At 38.0% G+C, this 21,213-nt stretch overlaps 1 protein-coding gene across 2 annotated transcripts in view; it reads left to right on the top strand.

Annotated features, from left to right (window-relative positions):
• Positions 1-21,213, top strand: part of acsl5 (acyl-CoA synthetase long chain family member 5) — a 92,917-nt gene that overhangs the window by 61,174 nt on the left and 10,530 nt on the right. For both annotated transcript variants that reach the window (XM_039776507.1, XM_039776498.1), the window contains 4 exons: positions 2,254-2,326; positions 4,336-4,424; positions 15,912-16,028; positions 19,771-19,914. In XM_039776507.1, coding sequence (XP_039632441.1) covers positions 2,254-2,326; positions 4,336-4,424; positions 15,912-16,028; positions 19,771-19,914 — 423 coding nt within the window. The remainder of the gene's footprint in view (positions 1-2,253; positions 2,327-4,335; positions 4,425-15,911; positions 16,029-19,770; positions 19,915-21,213) is intronic.

The following is a 21,213-nucleotide window of genomic DNA, read 5'->3' as shown; positions in this document are numbered from 1 at the left end:
GGCAGCGGCACAAAGCTTTAGCGCTAGGATGTTCGAAGGGCTGCCTGGAGGCCTACAGGTGCTCCGAGAGCAAAAAGTGGGGCTCAAACTCGCCGACGTCGAGCCACACGTCTGAGGTCGTTTTTCGAGCGCGCTCACGGTTTCTGGCGGCCAAGTGCGGAGGCGCGCTTCCGTAACCGCTGGGAGAGAGAGCCAGGGCGAAAGTAGTATATTTAACATCAGAGGACAGGTCTGAAGGACAATGCAAACAATTCTCAGTTAAAATGCAAGTATAGGTTTTACTATTAAATACAGAACTAGTACACATAAACTGTAAATGCAGATTTGTTGAAATACACAGAAAACAAGGAGACACTGATTGAGCATAAACAGAAACCAACAATAACTGTCCATTAATTAATTGATGAACAGTTGACAACGGAGGAGATTAAAACTGTAAAAGAGAAAGTCACAGTCCTGGAGACCTCGGCCAACTGGCTGGGTTTTTTATAGTGGCCATCCAATCTGATCAGAGAATCTTTCTATCAGATGGTTTCTAAGACAGTATTACTGATGAGCCATTCAAGTGAGGTCCTCTTCTGAGTCCTCCTAAAGCTCACCGCATCATCTGCAGAATAAGAATCAAGAGAAAAACAGAAGGACTTTAGACAGAGAGTTGGCACAAGAGACCAAGTGTTCAACCTCTGAATGATAATAGAAATCGCATTGAAATACAAGCGTTCGTTGATTACAAGCAGGCCTTTGACTCGACAGTTCCTTGTAAGTTATCAAATGTGTTGAGTCAAGTGGATGTGAGTAAAGGTGTAATTTGCACCATCAACAACAACAACAACATTTATTTATATAGCACATTTTCATACAAACAATGTAGCTCAAAGTTCTTTACATGATGAAGAAAGAGAAAAAAGACAAAATAAATAAGAATTAAAATTAGGGAATGCATAGAATAAAAGTAAGGTCCGATGGCCAGGGCGGGCAGAAAAAACAAAAAAAAAACTCCAGAGGGCTGAAGAAAAACATAAAATCTGCAGGGGCTCCAGGCCACAAGACCACCCAGCCCCCTCTATGCATTCTACCTAACATAAACATAACATAAATCAGTCCTCATACTATTCAGGGTTCACATGGAAGAATTAGATGATGACAGTCATGTGGACTTCTGGCTTTTAATCCATCAATGTAGGGACATCACGGTGCTTCGATTAGGTGGTAGTGGCGCAGGTCGCCACCACAGAAAACTGGAAAAAGAACAGAAGAGAAAGTAGGGGTTAGTACGGATTTTGGAGCCACCATGAATAATCATGATAGTTAATTGAATATACAGAGAATCAGGATTGAACTAAGATGAAGCTATGAGAAAGCCATGTTACAGTAATGTGTTTTCAGCCGTGTTTTAAAGTGATCCACTCTATTAGCCTGACAAATTCCTATTGGCAAGCTATTCCAGATTTTAGGTGCAAAAGGCCACCTCACCACTTCTTTTAAGTTTAGCTCTTGGAATTCTAAGTAGACACTTATTTGAAGATCTAAGGTTATGATTTGGAGTGTAAGGTGTAAGACATTCTAAAATATAAGACGGAGCGAGATTATTTAAGGCTTTGTAAACCATACGCAGTATGTTAAAGTCAGTTCTAAATGACACAGGTAACCAGTGTAGTGACATCAAAACTGTCAAGAGTCTGTGTGCTAACAAGTCTTCCCAGTCTTGAAATAAATAAGACGGAAATGAAGACCATAAGAGTTGAGAAGAAGAAAAACATGGCATACACCGTTGTGGAACAAACATTCTTGTTTAAGTATCTCTGTGTCAGGATATACCATGTTGGCAAATTCAGCAAGGAAATCAGGGTCAGATTAGGTAAAAAAATGGTCACTTTTCCTACTAGCAGTCGATTTAGCTAAAAGATGTTACCAAGAAGACTTTAATGTTAACACTTTTAGCTTTGCTTTTTGACTTTGACTTTGGCATCTCATTTGTATTTAGTTCATCCTGGCCTTTTTCAATCTGCTGCTCCATCGTAAGACGTATAAGTAAACTCCACAGAAGCAACTGGATTCTTTAGTCGATAAACCTCGCAGAACAAATGAAATAGTTTAGTCATTTCTGATAATTCTGACAATTAATAAATTATAGATTGTACTAGATCTGGGTTCATATGAATAAGTAATAATTAATGTATTTGACTTTGCAGATTTTGTTTTTTTTTATTTTTATCATTTACACAGATACGTTTTATTTGATTATCTCTGCAGATTTTTGAGGCATATGGCCAGACCGAATGCACTGCTGGTTGTACTTTTACAATGGCAGGAGATTGGACAGCTGGTAATTATTTTTTTGTGTAATTTCAGATTGATCCACCCACACTGTCACATTGGCTACCTATTAGAAAATGCATGTTGTGTGTGTTCTTTTTTTGTTGTTTTTGTTTTGAGAATTTTCTGCTTCAGTTTGCCAAATTTTACAAGTAGCTCCTTACTTGTGTGTGTCGAAGTAACATGTAACAAGTCACCGCTCTCCTGCACCAGGATAAACAAGAATGTAATAAAATACAGAACTTTTACTTAATAGAAGGCACACATTAGCTAAAACAAGTTCGTCCTTTCCCATGTTTCCATGCTGCTTGTGTAGTGATGCTCCTAGGAACATAAAAAACCTTGTAAAAAAATCCTCATATAGCCATCCGGTAAGCCATTATTAAATCATATGAAATTATATGTGTTGCGGTGCCCAGGTACTAAATAACACTAAGTAAAATCAAATTTACTTTCCATCCATCCACTTTTCAAATTTTACATTTGCTTTTCAGTATGAGGAGAAGTTCATAGAAAATGTTAGACGTTAAGCACTCCTGATGTGGACACTGATCCACACTCTGACATGCAGTCAGATTCTGTGAAATCTGCACCTTCTTTCCATTTGTTTTTTTTTGTGTTCTCTTTCTGCTACAGTCACCTCCAACATGCACAAAAAAGGCTCATTGTACACTGGCCTGACGTAAGTGATGTGCCATCCAGCGCTGGCTCCTACCTTCTGTCTGATGCTGTTAGGATGGGCTCTGATGTCCTGTAACTCTTTAAAGGAGCAAAACAAGTTCATAAAACGCATAGCTAAAAAACTTAAGGCCACAAGAACGCTGCAGCTCTCCGGGACCAGATATGCCTGCCCCTGCCTAAATAGGTATAGGGTGGCTTTTGTGCAAATAGTCAATCATCACTAAAAACCAAAAAATAAAAATCGGCCCACTGTTGATATGAAGTAAGGCTGAACTGGAGAAGTTCTTTGGAGCACAAAAGGCATTCTTCAAACTAAAAAAGTTATGGAAACTCATTTTTATGATCTGAAATTACAAGAAAAGGTATCTAATAAATTATAAGACATCTTAATAGGATATTTTAATCCCAAAATTTCCATGCATCCTTACATTTCAAATAGTATTTCTTCCAGTTTGGGAATGCAGTTGCTCCAAGCCTTCTAGCCAGAGCCAATAGGGAGCCAGTGCATAATGGGAAATACTCACACAACAGCCAATTTATAATCACCAGTTAGCCCATCATGCATATGTTTGGAATGTGAATCGTAAACCAAAATATGTGGAAAAAAACCCCAAGAAACACAATGAAAAGTGAAAGCAGCACACAAAAAGTGGCCGAGATGAGAGATGAAGGAAGTGTCCTAGAGCTGTGAGTAGATAGATAGATAGATAGATAGATAGATAGATAGATAGATACTTTATTAATCCCAAGGGGAAATTCACATAATCCAGCAGCAGTATACTGATACAAAGAAACAATATTAAATTAAATAGTAATAAAAATGAAAAGAATTAAAATAAAATTAATGTTCGCATTTACTCCCCCGGGTGGAATTGAAGAGTCGCATAGTGTGGGGGAGGAACGATCTCCTCAGTCTGTCAGTGGAACAGGACGGTGACAAAAGTCTGTCACTGAAGCTACTCCTCTGCCTAGAGATGACACTGTTAAGTGGATGTGGTGGATTATTCATGATTGACAGGAGTTTGCTTAGTGCCCGTCGCTCTGCCACAGATGTTAAACTGTCCAACTTTAATCCTACAATGGAGCCTGCCTTCTTAACAAGTTTGTCCTGCGTCTACTCATCTACAAATGTTATATAACCCAAGTATCCATGCAAGTGTTTCTTTCATTTAAGAGTGGCTCCTCCTCTGTTGTATCTGTAATTTGCAGGCACTGACTCCCTTTTACAAAAATTTGAAAGGCAAGTCCGAATAAAGATGAATGAAGAGTATCTCACGAATGTGATTACAAGGTCTGTGCAGTCTTATCGTCATTTCTGGTTCTTTCCCCTTATTCTAGGACATGTTGGGGTTCCAATCTCATGCAACATTGTAAAGCTAGTTGATGTGGAAGAGATGAACTATTTTGCTTCAAACGGAGAAGGAGAGGTACTGCATGTTTTGTTTTAATATCACACCACTAAAATTATTTTCTTTTAATTCTAGAATATGTGTAATCTGCTGTTTTCTTTAGTCTGTAGAATGCATGCATTTAGTTGATTGTTGATCGTGATGTCATAGATATTGATGGTATCTCCCACTGATGTACAGAGCCAATACGCCTCTAAATCAGCAACTGTGCCAGGTCTTCCCATTTCTGTGCCGAGCCTGAGGAAGCTGCTGGCCACTAGCAGGCAGAGGGTCTCTCAATCCAGAGCATTTCAACAGTGATCTCTGGACTGGGCCTCAAACTCAGTCCAACTGTAGCTGCAGGTTTTTGTTCTAACCAATTTCTGTTTTTAACTGGACTCCTAGCTCTATTTAGAAAGCTGCTATTTCCTTGTTTCTGTGTTTTGGGGTCAATATAGAAATTGCAAAACTAAATGCAGTAAATTTTTATTATAGTGTACCAAGCGTTTATACATGTTACATGCCTGTAGTAGAAGGACGTTGTACCGTGTAAGCCATTATGGATGCAATAAGAACTCAAGCAAAATGACACCTTTTATTGGCTCAATAAAAAGATTACAATATACAAGCTTTCGCAGCAACTCAGGCCCCTTCTTCAGGCAGTTTGTAATCATTACATTATATTACATACAACTGCACCAACACATCACTTGCGAGCTACCAGCAGATTGCAACCCCTTTGCAAGTAGCTCACCAAAGGGTTAATGATCCTACATAAATCTGAAAACTTGATTAGTCAAATTAGGGGTGGGTGATCTTTCCAAAAAATCATATCACAATCCTTTTAACACAAAATCATGATCCACAATTTAAATTGCAATCTATCTTTTCAATGTGGCACACACTTAAGAGAATATCCAGACTCAAACTCATCAAGACCTAAGTAAGACTTTATTTTAAATATCAAACAAAGTTGAATTCAATTGTTCTCTCATTCGCTAGCTAAGCGGAGTTAAGGAAGACACCCTGAAGCTGGCGAGTGAGTGAGGAAGGAGTTCGGCCCACTGCATGTTTCTCGTTTTCGCGCAATAAATCGGTATCGCAAGCGAACTATGATATATAGCGAAATGAAAGAAGTTGCAAAGTTAACCGGAATGTTCAAGCAAATAATAGAAAAAACCCGATCTATATCTATTAAGTAGTTCTCTCGTGAAAAGCAGACAGACATACAGACTCACAGACATTGGATTTTATATATTATATATTAGTAAACCTTCAAAATAATGTGCAGTTAAAGTCTCAACAGCATTTTCAGCATTTTTGGAACTTAGTAGAGCCAGATAACTATAAGAATCTTCACCAAGCAGATCTGAAAATGTCTGCTTTGTTTGTGTTTCCATACCTCTGTGAGTCTCCCTTTTCTGAAGTGAATGCCATGAAATCAAAGTTCAGAACAAGACTGACAGATGAACATTTAAATGACCCCATAAAAGTGAACCTCCACTCCACCATACACCTGCCTCTCTTGTTGACTCCATGCAGTGCCAGTCATCTGACTAACTCAAAAACACATCACACATACAACTGGACATGTGAATACTCTTGTGAAGTGAAACTGTGACATGGAACAAAAATGACAAATGAATAAGGAAGATCTGTGTATTTGGAATTGCATTGTTTTGTTTTGACAGCATTCATGTTTTAATTCAATAATGTGAGATACACTAGAAAATGCATACAGACATACAAAATGCACTTCCAGGTGAACTAAATATTTTTTGTAATGTTTTAATGCAAAATGTGAGTTGTGAACACAAACATTTTGTAAATGTTCAGGCAATACAAGCTTATTCAGTTTGTTTGGGTTGAAATAAGCTATGAGAATGTTAGAAAACATGAGTAGCTCTCTGCCATTTTCATTTTGTAAAAGCAGCTCTCAGGGGAAAAAAGGTTGGAGACCCCTGCATTACATCTTGCCTGAAGAAGGGGCCAGAGTTGCCTTGAAAGTTTGCATTTTGTAATCTTTTTAGTAAGCCAATAAAATTTGTTTGACTTCTCATGTTACATGAGACTAAGGTGTTGTTTTTTTAAAGTTGGTTTTAGGGTTTGGGATAGAAGCCCAAAGGCAAATTGCACTGGTACACAGATCCTACAAAATAACGTTTTACTTAAAGGTTCATGCACCCTCTACAAATAAATAAATAAAAACACTCTAAAAACCCCTTCCCACTGTTTAAATATTGTTCACTTATCAAGTCCACAGTATAGAGAGGTGTGCGCATTGCAACAGGTGCACATGTCATAAATATAGGAAAGACGGTCCTTGCGTGTGTGTGTTAACATTTGAATTTGATGATTACATATAGCCCTGATATAGCAGGTTGGATAATGGATGGATGGTTGGATGAACTGACCTCTCTGCACTATTCTTTCCACTGCATGTCCTGGAGTACAAAAGAAACACCCACATAAAGCAACGTGGAAAGTTGCAAGATCAGGAAAAAAAAAACACATGGTCACTGATTGCAACCACAAGATGTTATGCGAATGAATATGAATAATATGAATAATGTTGCATCCGTACCACAATGTTTTCCAAAATGTACTATACAGGTCATAAAATGAATAATTCCAAATATCATATATGCCTATGTTTCTGGGGTTTTTTTGGGTTTTTTTTTGACATCATAGACCATAAGGTGCATACTAATTCAGCATGAGCAGGAACACTCAATCAACTGAATAAAAAAAACAAGTGACGGTGGGATACGAAGAAGGCAGATTCACCAGCGTTTGTGTGTCAGCTTTTACCCTTCCAGATCAGAGAAGGTCCAGTTCCATTGCCTCAAAACATCACTCACATCTACAGTTATTCCCAGTTTCAAATAAAAACTAACAGCGTCAGGTCCCTAGGGCAGTAGTATGTATCGTGATCGTGACTGAGAGAATAAAAGTGAAAAAAAACTAACTTTTTCAATTCCTATAAATGTACACCGTCTGTTACAGACACAAACCAAATGTATGTGTGTACCGTATAATATTAAGAAAAAGAGCAGCTCACTACTGAAAATGGCAAATATAGGAGGCAGTCAGGATCTATTACCGCTATGCCATGGAAGCTGTTGTCTTTTCTTTGAACCTTTTGTGAAAGTGTTTATTTGATCTTTGGACTTCAGGCTTCATACATTATACAGTTTATGCCTACATTTTGTCATTTACTACTAAAATACTAAAATTATCACTCCCAGAAAATAAAGGCATGAGCTGGGAAAATTGTGCACGTTCTGCGGCGGTGGGGGGATGGAATGCTCGCTGCTTGTCTTTAACAGCACATTTACAGGACAAAAGACGCTGGCATGGTGTGAACGGATTTAAGGTGGGCCAGATCTACATGTTTTTTCATAGGCTCTGGTAATTCTAGTGTTAAAAACAATCCCGAGCCACAGTGCATCCTTTCTAAGGGCTGACATCTCCTCCAACAAACCCAGTCAACAATAACACGACTCGGGTCCCCATTGTCTGTTCCTCTGCATTCAGTGGGGCGCCATGTCAAGCTTTGCTCCGTCTCCTGTCTGCTGCCACCGCAAAGCTTTTAGGCGGGAGCCCACACAGAGCGATGGGTCGTCCCTACTCCCAGACTGCTCAGCAAGAGGGGCTCCTTGTATCCATCAGGAGGCACTCTTTCTCCCTTGGGATGTGTTTCTTGATGCAGAACAGACTTGACCCAATACCATCCCTTTTGTAACCATGGTGAAAATAATTGCAAAAGAGTGGAAATAATTACAAGAGAGAGAAATATGGTATAAGAAGAGAGATATGTATTTAATTTGCTTTAAAAGGTAACATTCCTTCCCAGTAGTACAATATATAATCAGGTATACATATATATTCAGGCCAGAGAGAATCTAAGGGACATCACAGCCAAGTGGGAGAATGCTGACAACCAGATGTCTCATCCAGTGGGAATGACAACGGCATGAAAAGCTGCTTCTGACTTTGTTCTGAATCCTTGTCATTATAACCTCTCACATATTAACATATTCACAGAATTCATGTCAGATATGGGCAACTACCAGATGAACTGTCTGGTTATTAATACCTGTTCTCATCATTTATCGCAGACCGTGGTTTTTAACCATATTGGTGAAGCAGACTGAAGCACTTTTAAAATAATCTGCTTATGTGTATTTCATATGTTTTCTGTCCGGTGACTGGAAAGAAGCGCAAAGGAAAAAAGCGCACAAGAAATATCCGCACAGAAAAAAAAGCATAGTCATATAAGCGTACAGGAAATAACTGCACATGGAAAAATGCGCACACGGGAAAAAACGCATGTGAATAAATGCGCACATGGAAAAATGCGCAAACAGCAAAGGCGTATATGCAAAGAAGAAAAAAATGTTATATTATACGTTGCAATAAACGAAATTGTATAATTGTTTACTAAACATATTTATAAGCTTGTATGTTTTAATTTGTGTTAATTGGGGTAGTGGGCTGTTGGATGGTCCATAAAATAAAATAGTCATCCTTTCATTGCTGTTATTGTTGTGCCTAAATGACCATTTCTAGGAAATTATTATTCTTTACAATATTTTTCAGAATTTATATTAAACCTTCCTATTCCACAGGTAGGCAAATTAGGGTTTTATAGTTTTGATTACGGCAAGTAATCTTCCCTAACTTTCGAGCAAGGCAAGTCAAAATTTTTTTTTTGAATAAGCAAGATGTAGTTTTCGACCAGTCAGAAAGGCAAGCAAATTCTCGGTTACAAGGGATTTGAATATCTGCGTTTTCGCACAACAAATGGAATAGATACTTAGAGGTGTTGTGAGAATCGATCAACAAAGTGCCATTCCTTAATGAAAACGAAGAACAGAGACATTGTACAAGAGCAAACCAGTCATTGTTTTATTAAAATAAAAATGTCTAGCAGTATCAGTAGAGTATATTTTAGATTTGTAATGGTTATATGTTGCCGCCGTGTGCTTTTTTTCATGTGTGCACTTTACCGTATGCGTATTCTTCCATGTGCGGATTTTCCCAGGTACGTTTTTTTCCATGTTCGGTTATTTCCCGTGCACTTTTTTCTGTGCGGATATTTCCTGTATGCTTCCTTCCAGTTGTCATTTGTCCATCTTTCTATCAATCTCTCTCTCTCAGCTGAATTGCATGGCTTTGAAATAAATTTCACAAATAATATTGGCACAAAATAACCTTTTTGCTACACTCCTACCCCTCAAGCACCAGCCGTACGCCATCTTCCCAGCCGCCTGCTTCCATTCCACTCACACAGGCTCCTCCTTGATTCTCTTTCCTCATCTTCCATTCCTTCTTGTTCTTTTTCCTTTTCTTTTCTCCTGAGTTTGCACTGCAGGCTTCCTTTATAGAACTGTCCACCACCTGCCACAAGGTATGAATGAAGCACCTGACTGACCCGCTCACATTTACAAATGAATGCGTGATCAGTAAAGTACCCCACTGAACCACTGTGCAGTACATGCATAATGAAACATTAACCTGCACCCGCCTTGGAGCCCCCATGCTCTGGGTGTCCTGCATATCTATTTAAGATTGTGCTTCGCCATAGACCTCTTGTCATAGTTGGGTTTTTAAGAATTTCACCCTTATCATGAATTATATTCCACTGTTCCAGGTGGTCTGGTTTTTAGGCTGTTATTTACCAACTAGACATTAAGCCCGTTACAATAACGGGCGCTAGAACAGTATTGCATAAACATTATTACGAACAGTCTATATTAAATGGCAAGGGACCTTGACCTCATTCTGTTTGTTATCTTAATTTTTTTGTTAAAAATATTTTTGCAAGAAGCCTAAAGTAAGATAATATTAAAAATAAAATAGAAACGTATATGACAATACAGTAAGTATAATTAATATTGCCTTAGTGTAAAACTTTATAACAATCTGTAATACACAATATCTGAAGAAGATATTTAGGAAAATGTTTTTACTTTTTTACCTCAGGAAATTTTTCAATAAAATTTCATTATAGACAACATTTTTTGTAAACCCTCTTGTTCAGGACCATCTACAACGTTGACAACAACATCTGTAAAGCTTGTAACTCTTGATAATGCAACATATAAAACTGACCGTGGCTGAATACTGGTTCTGGCAAGTAAATGGCAACTTTTTCTAAGGTTTGCCCTTGAGCTTTATTAATTGTTAAGGCAAAGGCTAATATAACTGGAAATTGTCGCCTTCTTATGGTAAAGGGTAAATTAGTAGAGGATAGAGCCAAATCAATACAGGGAATATTCTGACGCTCATTTTCATTTTTACAATCGATCTATTTGCTCGTATTTTTCTTTGTCTTTCAGCCTTTCTTTTGTTGATGTTTACTTGCTGAGCTGACCGTTCTTCCAGGAGATGTTGCTTATATAGGATTTGAGTGTCTGTGTCTTTTGTCATACTTGACGTGTCCTTTTTTTTGGGTGGCATGTTGTTAGTAGATATTTAGTTAGTAAACATGCACGGGGCAGTATGTGAGGCATCTCCCCAGCAATGGATTTTATGTGCGCGGCCGCGACTACCCAATCAGCACTCTCCCCAGCAATGCTGTCCTTTATTTGCTTATCATGCACGGCCGCGGCTACACCATTCACTGTGTGCTCAGCTTCCAGTGTGTGTACGTCCACAATGCCGGTCGTGCGGGTCGCACCGAGCCTCGCGCATGCACACGTCACCAAACGACACACATACATGGAGACCTGGACACACACAGGGGTTTTATTAAAGAGGATGAGCACGTTTGCAGGTCAGACGCCGCAGTAGTTGCAGCCTTTCAGCATTCCGTGCCGTTCAGGGTGTCTGCTCTGCTCGTTGTTAATTGTAATTATTAGTGGCACATAGACTTGTCTTGCTCAACTGGAAGAATCCTAATTCCCCTATTCTAAGTCAGTGGGTAACTGATGTTATATGCTATTTGAAATTGGAAAAAATCAAATTCTCACTTATAGGATCTGTGCAAAACTTTTTCAAAATCAGGCAGGATCTGATAAATAACATTTTAGAATAAGCATTTTAATTGAGGAAGCAGATTCTCTCCCCTCTTTTTTTCCATTTTTTTCTTTTTTTACTCTATTTTTAATTATTTATTAATTTATCTATTTACTTATTTTTACTAGCTCAAAGTTATACTCTGCTGGCCTAGCTCTCTTTCTCATGGGTGGTGGTTGATTTATTTTGAACCAAGTCTTGTAAAACTTGACTTATTTGTATGGAATGTTATTTGTTATTAAAATCAATAAAATAAAAAAAAAATACAATTATAGAGTAAACTGCAAAGTAAAAAGGCAAATTAATAAGAAAACAATGAAAGAGAGTCAAGAATGTAAAGTAAAAATACAAATAGAGGTCAAATTCCATTAGAATTAAGTGCACAGGACTGCTTATGACCTAAATGCTTATAAAACTTATAATCTTATAATACCATATATACTCACTTATAAGTCGGCTCTTGAAACCCAAAAAAATTGATCATAAAATCAGACCCCGACTTATACGGCCATTCAAAAATGTGACACTTCATTTTTTTTTTCTTTTTACATCTTCTTGCCTCCTCCAATCTTGCACCAGTTTCTCAGACACGTCGAATTTTGTTGCAGCAATGCAGTTACCGATTTCTTTCGCTACTTCAAAGATGTTTAATTTAAAACCAGCTTAATATTTTCTTCTGATTGAACGCTCCATCGTAGATAAGGGATGCTCTTATGATAAAGGTGTATGAGGGTGTGAGATACAAAAAACACAAATCAGTGCAAACACCGCTTCGGAATAGTTTGGTTATTACTTTGTGGTCACGTAGGCACAACAGAGAGAGAGAGGCTAGGAGCACGTAATGATACAGCGCATTGCCACACCTACATAGAGAAAAAAGGCAGTGTGCTCCATGGTTACTCTCTCAGGTGGGTGTTAGGATATCATAATCTCTTGGACCAATAGCGTGTGTTTTCCGCATTTGACTTATACGACCGACATTATAAAACACCGGAAATTATACTGTGAAATCAAGTCCCGACTGATCCGCAATAGGACTTATCCACGAGTATATATGGTACTTATTATCGTTGTAACAAAGACTTTGCACATAGGATGGTCTTTCAGTACATACAACTGACAACGCTGCAAAATGTGAAACTCAATCTTTTTTTTTGCTAATATCAATGACCACAAGTAGTATTTTTTTTTTAAAGTAAATAGCTATTTGGGGGGTTGGTGAGTCAGGGGTTCCCCTCAGTGTCTGGAGCATGTACCCTCTTAGTTACAAAAAATGGTGACCCTCTGTGTACATAACACAGAATTTCCAGAGCGATCACTGCTTGAGTTACATAAACAGCGACGCTCAGTGTCCAGAACTTGCACCCCTTAACATTCATAAATGGCACCCCATGTGACTGCCTATGTCATCTCAATATATGGACCACTGACAACAGCCAAACCCCTCTGATGAGTGTAACTAATTTACCAAAGGGAACAGCACTCTGATGATCATGCTTGATTCACTGTGGGAATATTACATGTTGACCACAGCTGCTCCGGTTGCGACAGTTATGCTCAATTCACCAATAGACTTTAGCTATGGATCTCCAGAGTTCTGCAAGCAGAGCTGCAGCTGATCTTGCTTGACTGTTATCCAGCCCCCAGATCCACCCACAATGTCTACAGTATGCTGCAGTACACTTCTTGAGCTCCACTTCATTGCAAGAGTGTGACAAATGTCGAGTAAACCAAATGACATAAACTTCCAATCCAGCTGGCTCTTCAGTGTAGCTTCTGAATCACGATTTTTGGCACAAGGCCTGAAGAAATGTGCATGTTTTGATACTTTTTTTGATGAAAAAAAGACTTTGTTATAATGAATTTTGCACATAAAACTGACTTTGCTGTAATGAGCTTTTTAACATTAGTTCTGCGGGAAATTAGCCATGACCAAAACAAAAAAAAGTTGTTAAAAGGAGTATTTTGTTAAAACTGAGTTTGTTCTAACAGAATTTAACCTGTATTATTAAACACCTTGTAAATGTAAAAATCTCAATGCGCCTTTCTGAATGTAGAATCAGAGAAAAAAACAGCAGCTAGTTAAACAAGATCAATTAGAGATAAAACCCTTTTGTATTATCTGAGATTAAGATGATTGTTTGGTGTGTGTTTCTGGTAAAGAAATACATCTTCTGACTTTTTGGGTTTGATTTTTGGTGAGCCCTTGAACCTCGATGAAAGATGAATGACTGACTTTATTTGCCAAATTAGGACCTAAATGAATATCATGCTGATTAAGAAGCTCTCCTTAAGCATTTAGTATCATTTGCAGCTTTGTCTGCACTGCTTGTCATTTGTGGTCGGTATTTGAAAGGAATTAGGAGAACTGGTGATTTAAAATGAAGAAAGGTAAAATAAAGTAAAGCATTTAAAACCATGGCAAAAATACACATTTCTGAAGTTCTTCTCAATGTAAATGTCATGTTTAATATACTTTTCTGAATACACATTAAGATTAGAAAAAGGCCAGCTTATTAAACAAAATTAGTTTGAAGTAAAAGTGGTCCATTGATTTGTGAAACTGGTTGGAACAAAAATAGATAGCCACATGAGGTTCCCATAAATGAACTTGAGAAGCACTGCTGTATGGCATGAAGGTCAGGAGAGAAGGCAGGCCAAAGCAGCATCTGCCCACCAGCATTCATTCAGTCCACAAAACACAGCAGCTGTGCATGGTCTGCCATTGAGTCCAGTCATACAGGAAACGCGAACAGAAGGCATTTGACAGGTCACCTTGATCTAAGGCCAGCAGCATGGAGCCTGTCCCCTAATCTGCTTCCATTGATCCAGGCATTAAGGTTGCCACCATTTTTACTAGCAGTATGGGTGTCAGATCTGAAATGATCACTCAGATGGACCAGTGTGATATGATAGTCCCTACTCTAGTATGTACACTTAGGTGTCAAGTCGGTTTGCTGAACTTTTTCCTGTATTCAGGACACAATGGAGTGGCTTAACTCATAGTGTCTGGCTGCAGCATGCCAGTGGGTCTTTCCCTGACTTCTGTTGACATTCAAGCCTTTAGAATACGTGATGAAGAGAAAATTGACTAAGTGTAGCCTTTGTCTTACTGTGACCTAAGTTTTGAATGAAAGTCTTTTTAAAAGCTATTTGATCAGGCCTTGTTTTTCCTGGACCTCATTGGGTAAACAGTGGACAAAAGGTTAACACTAGAGAACAACATGCTAACTTCGAAATTAAATTCAGAATAGACTCTTGAAATCTTTAACAAAATCAATTGCTTTTTGTTACATAGAGCAAAGAGCTACAACAAAACAGTAGGAAACGTTTAAGTAAGAAAAGAGGCTTGAAATCGGACTGGGGCCACAGGTCACAACACCTTCACTCCTTCTTTATTGTCCAGACCCTCACTTATACTTAATTGACTAATTGTTAAAGTTACAGTCAACTGGGAGAGGCTTGGAGCAGGATGCTTGAGCACTCTTACATTATCAGTCGGTTACGTTGAGCATTTTAAGTCATTAAATTGGGCAAGAACAGAACCAGAATTTAGACTGAAGTAGGAAAATGTTAAGCCAAAAAAGGAAGCTTTCTAGACAGTGACAATACCCAAATGGGTAGAATCGTGAAAAATCAGTTGACAGTTTGCCATTTGGTCAATATTTATAATCCTGTTTGTGAGTATAGGTATGCAGACAGTATTTGGTGATAATGAGAACTCTGTATCATGACATTCTTACATTGTAAAATGTCCCATCTTTATCTTGCTGTTTATGCTTTCCTTTATCCAAATTTTAGAAGTTTCATTATAGGCAAAATTAGTTTCTGTCCTTTTCTTAAGCCCTTCTTATTTTCATTTGAATAATTGTTTTACATTTGTTTGTTGTAAATTGCTATCTTGAGTCTCAGTTGCCTGGATGTGATGTCATGTTGCTAGGGAGCTCCTCCCAGAAGTTATGACATCATCAACATGTCACTTTAAATAACAGCACTGCAGATCCATGCCTTTCCCAGTTAGTCAATAAATCTTAACAAATCTCTGTGAGTTAGTATGATTTTTGTTAGTTAGGAGTGTCTAAGTAAAGAACTTTTCTACAGATTTTTTACGACTTCAATTTTTGGTGTCCCTTTAGATGAAAGTTTAGATAAGAGATATGATGGAATCTCTGGTGTTGGAGATTGGTATTGGCCTTGATTTACATTTCATCTCATGGTCTTTGCATTATGATTAGTCTTTTGTATTGTGCTGATCATCTATTGTGACTTTAAACTTCACTCTAGATCGTCATACAAATGGTAATGCATTTCTTGTGTGTGTCAGGCTGTTTACTAATATTGACCCCACTAATCATAGACAACAACAAATATTTGAAAGTTACTACTTCTGTATCATTATGTGAATGTTTAGTTATGCATCTTGTGCTGGTCCTGTCTTTGAGACATGCTATGTTCACTTGATTGGTCGAATGAAGCGCAAACCCATGTTTCTCTTTTTGAAAGGTCTGCATTAAAGGCAAAAACGTGTTCATTGGCTATCTGAAAGATCAGGAGAAAACTTCAGAGGCTCTGGATGAAGATGGTTGGCTGCATACAGGAGACATCGGGAAGTGGCTACCTGTGAGTTCTGCTTCTTAGCCTAACCAATTGAATTTCTAGTTTTGCTGAATTGGTACTACATTATTTAAATGAAGTGTTGTTCACAGGGTGATTGGATAGAAATACAATTTCAAATAGACATCAAAAGAATTGGTTAGGATTAAGGCTCACCTCAAGATTTAGAATGACTAGTATTTACAGCAAGAGTTTCTTTAAAACTTTAAATACTTCTTCTGTCTTCAGGATTTTGCCCATCTCTGATCCATCATGTAGAAGTGTGCTTAATCCTTAACTACTCAAGATGGGGTATTTTGTACACCGATCTCAGTTATTTTTGTCCAACATCCTTTTACTTGAACCTACCAGCACCTCTGCCATCTATCCTCAGCTTGATTCACTACAAGTACAGTGTCACGATGGTTGCCCTCCAGTGTGTCCCCAGCATTGTTTTATGAGTGGATGCTCAGTCGCAAGTTCCATGTGGTGCATTTGGTACTTGTGTGTGTATGACAACGATAAGATGTTCTTCATGCAATGACATTGTATGCAGAGAACATTCAACAACTGAAGTGAAACGTGATACATGTGCCAATCCTGCAGTGGATGAATGTGTGACTGGTGATGAATGAGCACTGAAGATGTGGATCAAGTTTATTTTCAGATAGTCCTAGACTGTGTCATACTAGTCAGTAATATGGTATTAAATTACATTAAAAACATGTACAATTTAAAATTATTGCAGTACAGGTATTTTATATTACAACCTCACAGTGTGCATATAAATAGCCATTTTAACAGAGGTGCATAAAGTACTTATGAGATGAGAAATGGTGCGAGTAGTTAAGTGTTAACATGCCTACAACTTAAATGTTTAAAAGGTTTTTCAGTTACACTCACAAAATAAAATATTTAATATAACTAGACTAGGGAGGAGATCTGGACCTTGAAGGCACTACTTGTAAGAAATGCTTGGCAATCCTAGTTGATTCAACACTGGCACCCTCCGTGGCAGACGTGTTTGCTCGCTTGAACTTGAACTTGAACTGTCAGACAGTTTAGACTGTTAGATACCAGTTAAAGAAGAATTATGAATGTTTAAAGTGTTGTATAAGAAGACAAATACAGTAGATGTGAAAAGAGTTAGGGTCTAAGACAACCGTGTTTATCACAGAGCTGAGATGGTGTACAAGCTTCGATTGTAACCTTTGCTGTTACGGTGGTCACAGAGTCCTGCTTCTGTCTGGTCAAGAATCTGACACCCTTTCACAGTATTGGTGTTGTGTGTGCACTGCAGGTAAGCAGAGCTTCTTCTTCAGGATGGATGACGTCCGCAATGTAAAATAAACAGACAGATGTGATTTCCTCAGCTACATCTACATAGCAATTTCCTGCCGTCTCTTTAAACTGGTTGCTGCAAACCCAGCTGAACAGACACTATTCCGGAGGTTGTTCAACACAATTGAGAGGCCATGTCTACAATACTGTGTAGAGGTTTAGTTTACACATTACAACAGCACTACAGCAGAGCTACTGGACTAATACAAGAACTATGGGACCAAACAAAGAGGAAATACTGAAGAACTTGCATCTTTTCAGCTTGAAGTAATACTCCACCCAAAAAATCATATGTTACCCATTGTGGCTTGTTATAATGCCAGAGTAAAAAATTTGAATCTCTCTTTTTATGGAGAACTGAAATGACAAACTTTCTGATAGGATGGGTGTTGACAGAGACCAAAGCTGTACCCCGGCAAATAATATAAAAACATCCATAACAAATACTACTAATATTAGTCAGGATATTTTGTTAAAGTTATGCAAAGGAACCTGCAGTGATTTCCAGGTAACAGTAAAATGTATGTATAACTTAGACCGAAATGTTACATTACATCAAGGAAGGTGAGCAAAAGAGGCTGTTCTTGAGTTTTACCTCTGCATTATGACTTTACAATGAGACCTTGATACCTAAAGCTGTAAGAGAAATACTGTCTCCAAGTACATAGTGCCTTAATCTGAAGAGCCGAGCTTGTGCATTACTGCCTAATACTACTGTAAATGCTTCACCTCAATCGTATATTAGGCTTTTATTGTTCCTTACTATCCAACCACGTGAATCAGAAGATATCACCTGTAGGTCACCAACTTGATCAAAGAGATTTCATTTGGGCAGTGTTTCCCTTTGGAACTTATTACCTAGGAAATAAAAATGTGTTATTAATTTACAGGTGCAATGAACCAACAAACAAATACAAGACTTGACTCGTATTAACAAGGAAAGCTCATCTTAGCCTGTAAATTATCTTTAATAATTTATTTTAACAACAGAGGCTGTGACAGGAAAAGGCCGAAAAGCAAGGACTTGAGATCACCTTTGCTTTTTGTAAATGATTTCCTTCAATGATTTGATTTCCTTCAATGATTCCTTCATGACAAGAAAACAGATGAGAAATCGTCATTTAAGATTTCACTCATTTATATAAACTGTTGTAGATGCCCCAGAGGATGAGTGGGCGTCCCGCCCAGGATGGAGGCGAATTCCTTACCCAGCTGGGATGCCATAACGAAAGGATGGAATAAGTGGGGGCAGTACCCGGCCAGGACGACTTATGATTCCCATCCTGATTTGGATTCCCAAAGATGTCAGGAACTAGCAGAGGAGTAATTCATCCCCCACCATTCTTGGTGGCAGTGTCCCTCATGTAGGGTCTCAGTCTGGATACCCACAGGGCTGCATGGGAGTTGGAATCTGCAAGTGCAGCCCTGTAGGGTTCCTGGGGGGACAATTGAGGGCTCTGCTGGAGCAGGATGTAGCCTGGAAGTGCTTCCAACTGGCCACTTAACATCACTGGAAGTACTCCAGGGTTCACCTTAAAAGGAGGCCACTTCCATAGCTCTTGAAGCTAGAGTCGGGAGGAAGTGGGCAACACTCAACTTGAGGATGGAAGAGGGAAAGATTCATTGGTTTACTGTATTTATAATTGCATTTGTGGCGTGTTATTTGAAGGAGAGTTGGAGTGGTGTTTCAAAAGAACAATAAAAATCCTTTGTTTTATTCTATCAATGTGTGGTGCTTTACTGTGTCTGTGGTTTGGGGCTTTCTGGCACTCCATTGTGGTTACAGTGGAAAATGCATTTTAACGTAGAAGGGTACTGTACAATTTTATTATTACCACCTATTTTTCAATTTAATTCTAAAATTCATGTAATGTCATTGCCTACTATACATGCAAAATTACGTATGTAGAACCTAACTGTATAAGCAGAGAAAAATGAGCTGTAGGATAACAGGAAGAGATATGTTGTCAGAGCAGATGTAATCCTAAATGGTGGGAGGCAACAGTACCGTAATTGAGTATTAATATCAGTGTATATATACTCTCTATATATATATATATATATATATATATATAAATAGATATATGTATTCATAGCAATAGTAGTCTGAGTCCCGATCTGATTGTATAGGTGTCACCTTGCATTATTTGACAGTAAAACTATGTAACATATATATATATAAATATAAAAGTTTATATGTATAAATATTTGCCTTAGGTATTACTGCTTCAAACTCTTGAAATACTCTTTAAAGTAAACTTGCAAGTACAACATAAAGTAATCCACACCGTGTAGACATGAATTCTGTGGTAACACAATAAAGAATCATGGAAGATGCACTTTAAGATGACAACAGAATTCAGCATGGTGGTAACACAAACTACTCATGTAATGTGACTCTTGGCTTTTTCTGTTTCTTTTCTGTCAGAGCGGAACACTAAAAATCATTGACAGAAAAAAGAATATCTTCAAGCTAGCGCAAGGAGAGTACATTGCCCCAGAAAAAATTGAAAATGTCTACATAAGAAGTGGTCCTGTTGCTCAGGTCTTTGTACATGGGGAAAGTTTGCAGGTAAACCTTTAATGTAATATGTAGTTTTATATTTAGGAATTTACCTTGTTCACCATGTTCATGCTCAACCTTCCCTCCAAGGTCCCTCCATTGTACCAAGAGAATACATGAAGGACCCCCCACACAGGCCATGATACAGTATTTACTATATTGTATTTTTGATAAAGTACTGATAATGGTGCTTATTTTTATACTTGCATCTATTAAAAAAAAGTATATTTCCTGGTTAATTCCATTAACGTTACATTGCCTGTGTTTTTTACAGCATAATACAAAATGAATAGTCCATTTAAAAAAGGCTGTTATGTTTTTATTAAATAAAGGTTATTTTTACTAATCAAAATTTTAAATGATTAGGCATTTCTTGGGGATAAATAATAAGCAGTAATTACCAAAATAAGTAATTTGTCACCATAAATGTTTTTGATAACAAAAGTCACTCGGTACTTACTTTGCTTAAGTACTACTTTTTATATTAAGCTTAAAAAGACTAAGTACTTCAGAAAATAAAAAAAAAACAAAATCGTTTTAACAATGCAGAATTAGTCTCTGTAAACATTTCTTCATAACTAAATTACTTACACTAGATGTTAGCCTATGTGTCTCTATGCATGAAAGCCACATTTAACACAAAATGCAAATGTGTGTTCTTTCTCAAAGTCAGTAGTTGTAGGGTGTTGTACTGTGTTCGCCATTATGGATGCAATAGGAAGTCAAGCAAAATGACGCCTTTTATTGGCTAACAATACAGATTATAATATGCAAGCAGCCTTGATACCACCATTCAACTGAAAGATAACACCCTTGTAACTTCTGTTTTTCACAAACCAACAGACAGACGGACCTACCTAAGAAGTGATAGCTTCCACTCCAAGCATATAAGGCACTCCATCATTTTCAGCCAAGCAATACGGTACAATCGTATTTGCTCAGACCTGACAGACCGGGATCAACAACTGCAGGAGCTCAGACAAGACTTCATTAGACAAGAATATACTCCCAGAACAACAGACACTCAAATAAGAACAGCTACTGCCCTACCAAGAGACAACCTTCTGGAATATAAAAACAATGACAACAAGAACCTCATCCCCCTTGTTGTCACCAATAACCCACACCCTGAAGCACTTTGAAGAATTATAAAAGACTTTCAGTCAATTCTAAATAATGATGAAATGCTGAGAGATTTATTCCCAGAATCTCCCCTCCAGGCATACAGACAACCACCTGCTACAACTAATTGTCCGAAGCTCGCTAAGTGAACCTACAGATAATGGCACATCTCCCTGCCTACAGAAA

The sequence above is a fragment of the Polypterus senegalus genome, chromosome 1 (assembly GCF_016835505.1).
Source record: "Polypterus senegalus isolate Bchr_013 chromosome 1, ASM1683550v1, whole genome shotgun sequence".
Lineage (NCBI taxonomy): Eukaryota > Metazoa > Chordata > Cladistia > Polypteriformes > Polypteridae > Polypterus > Polypterus senegalus.
Note: the sequence above shows the minus strand (reverse complement) of the source record. Positions and strands in the feature narration are given on the sequence as shown.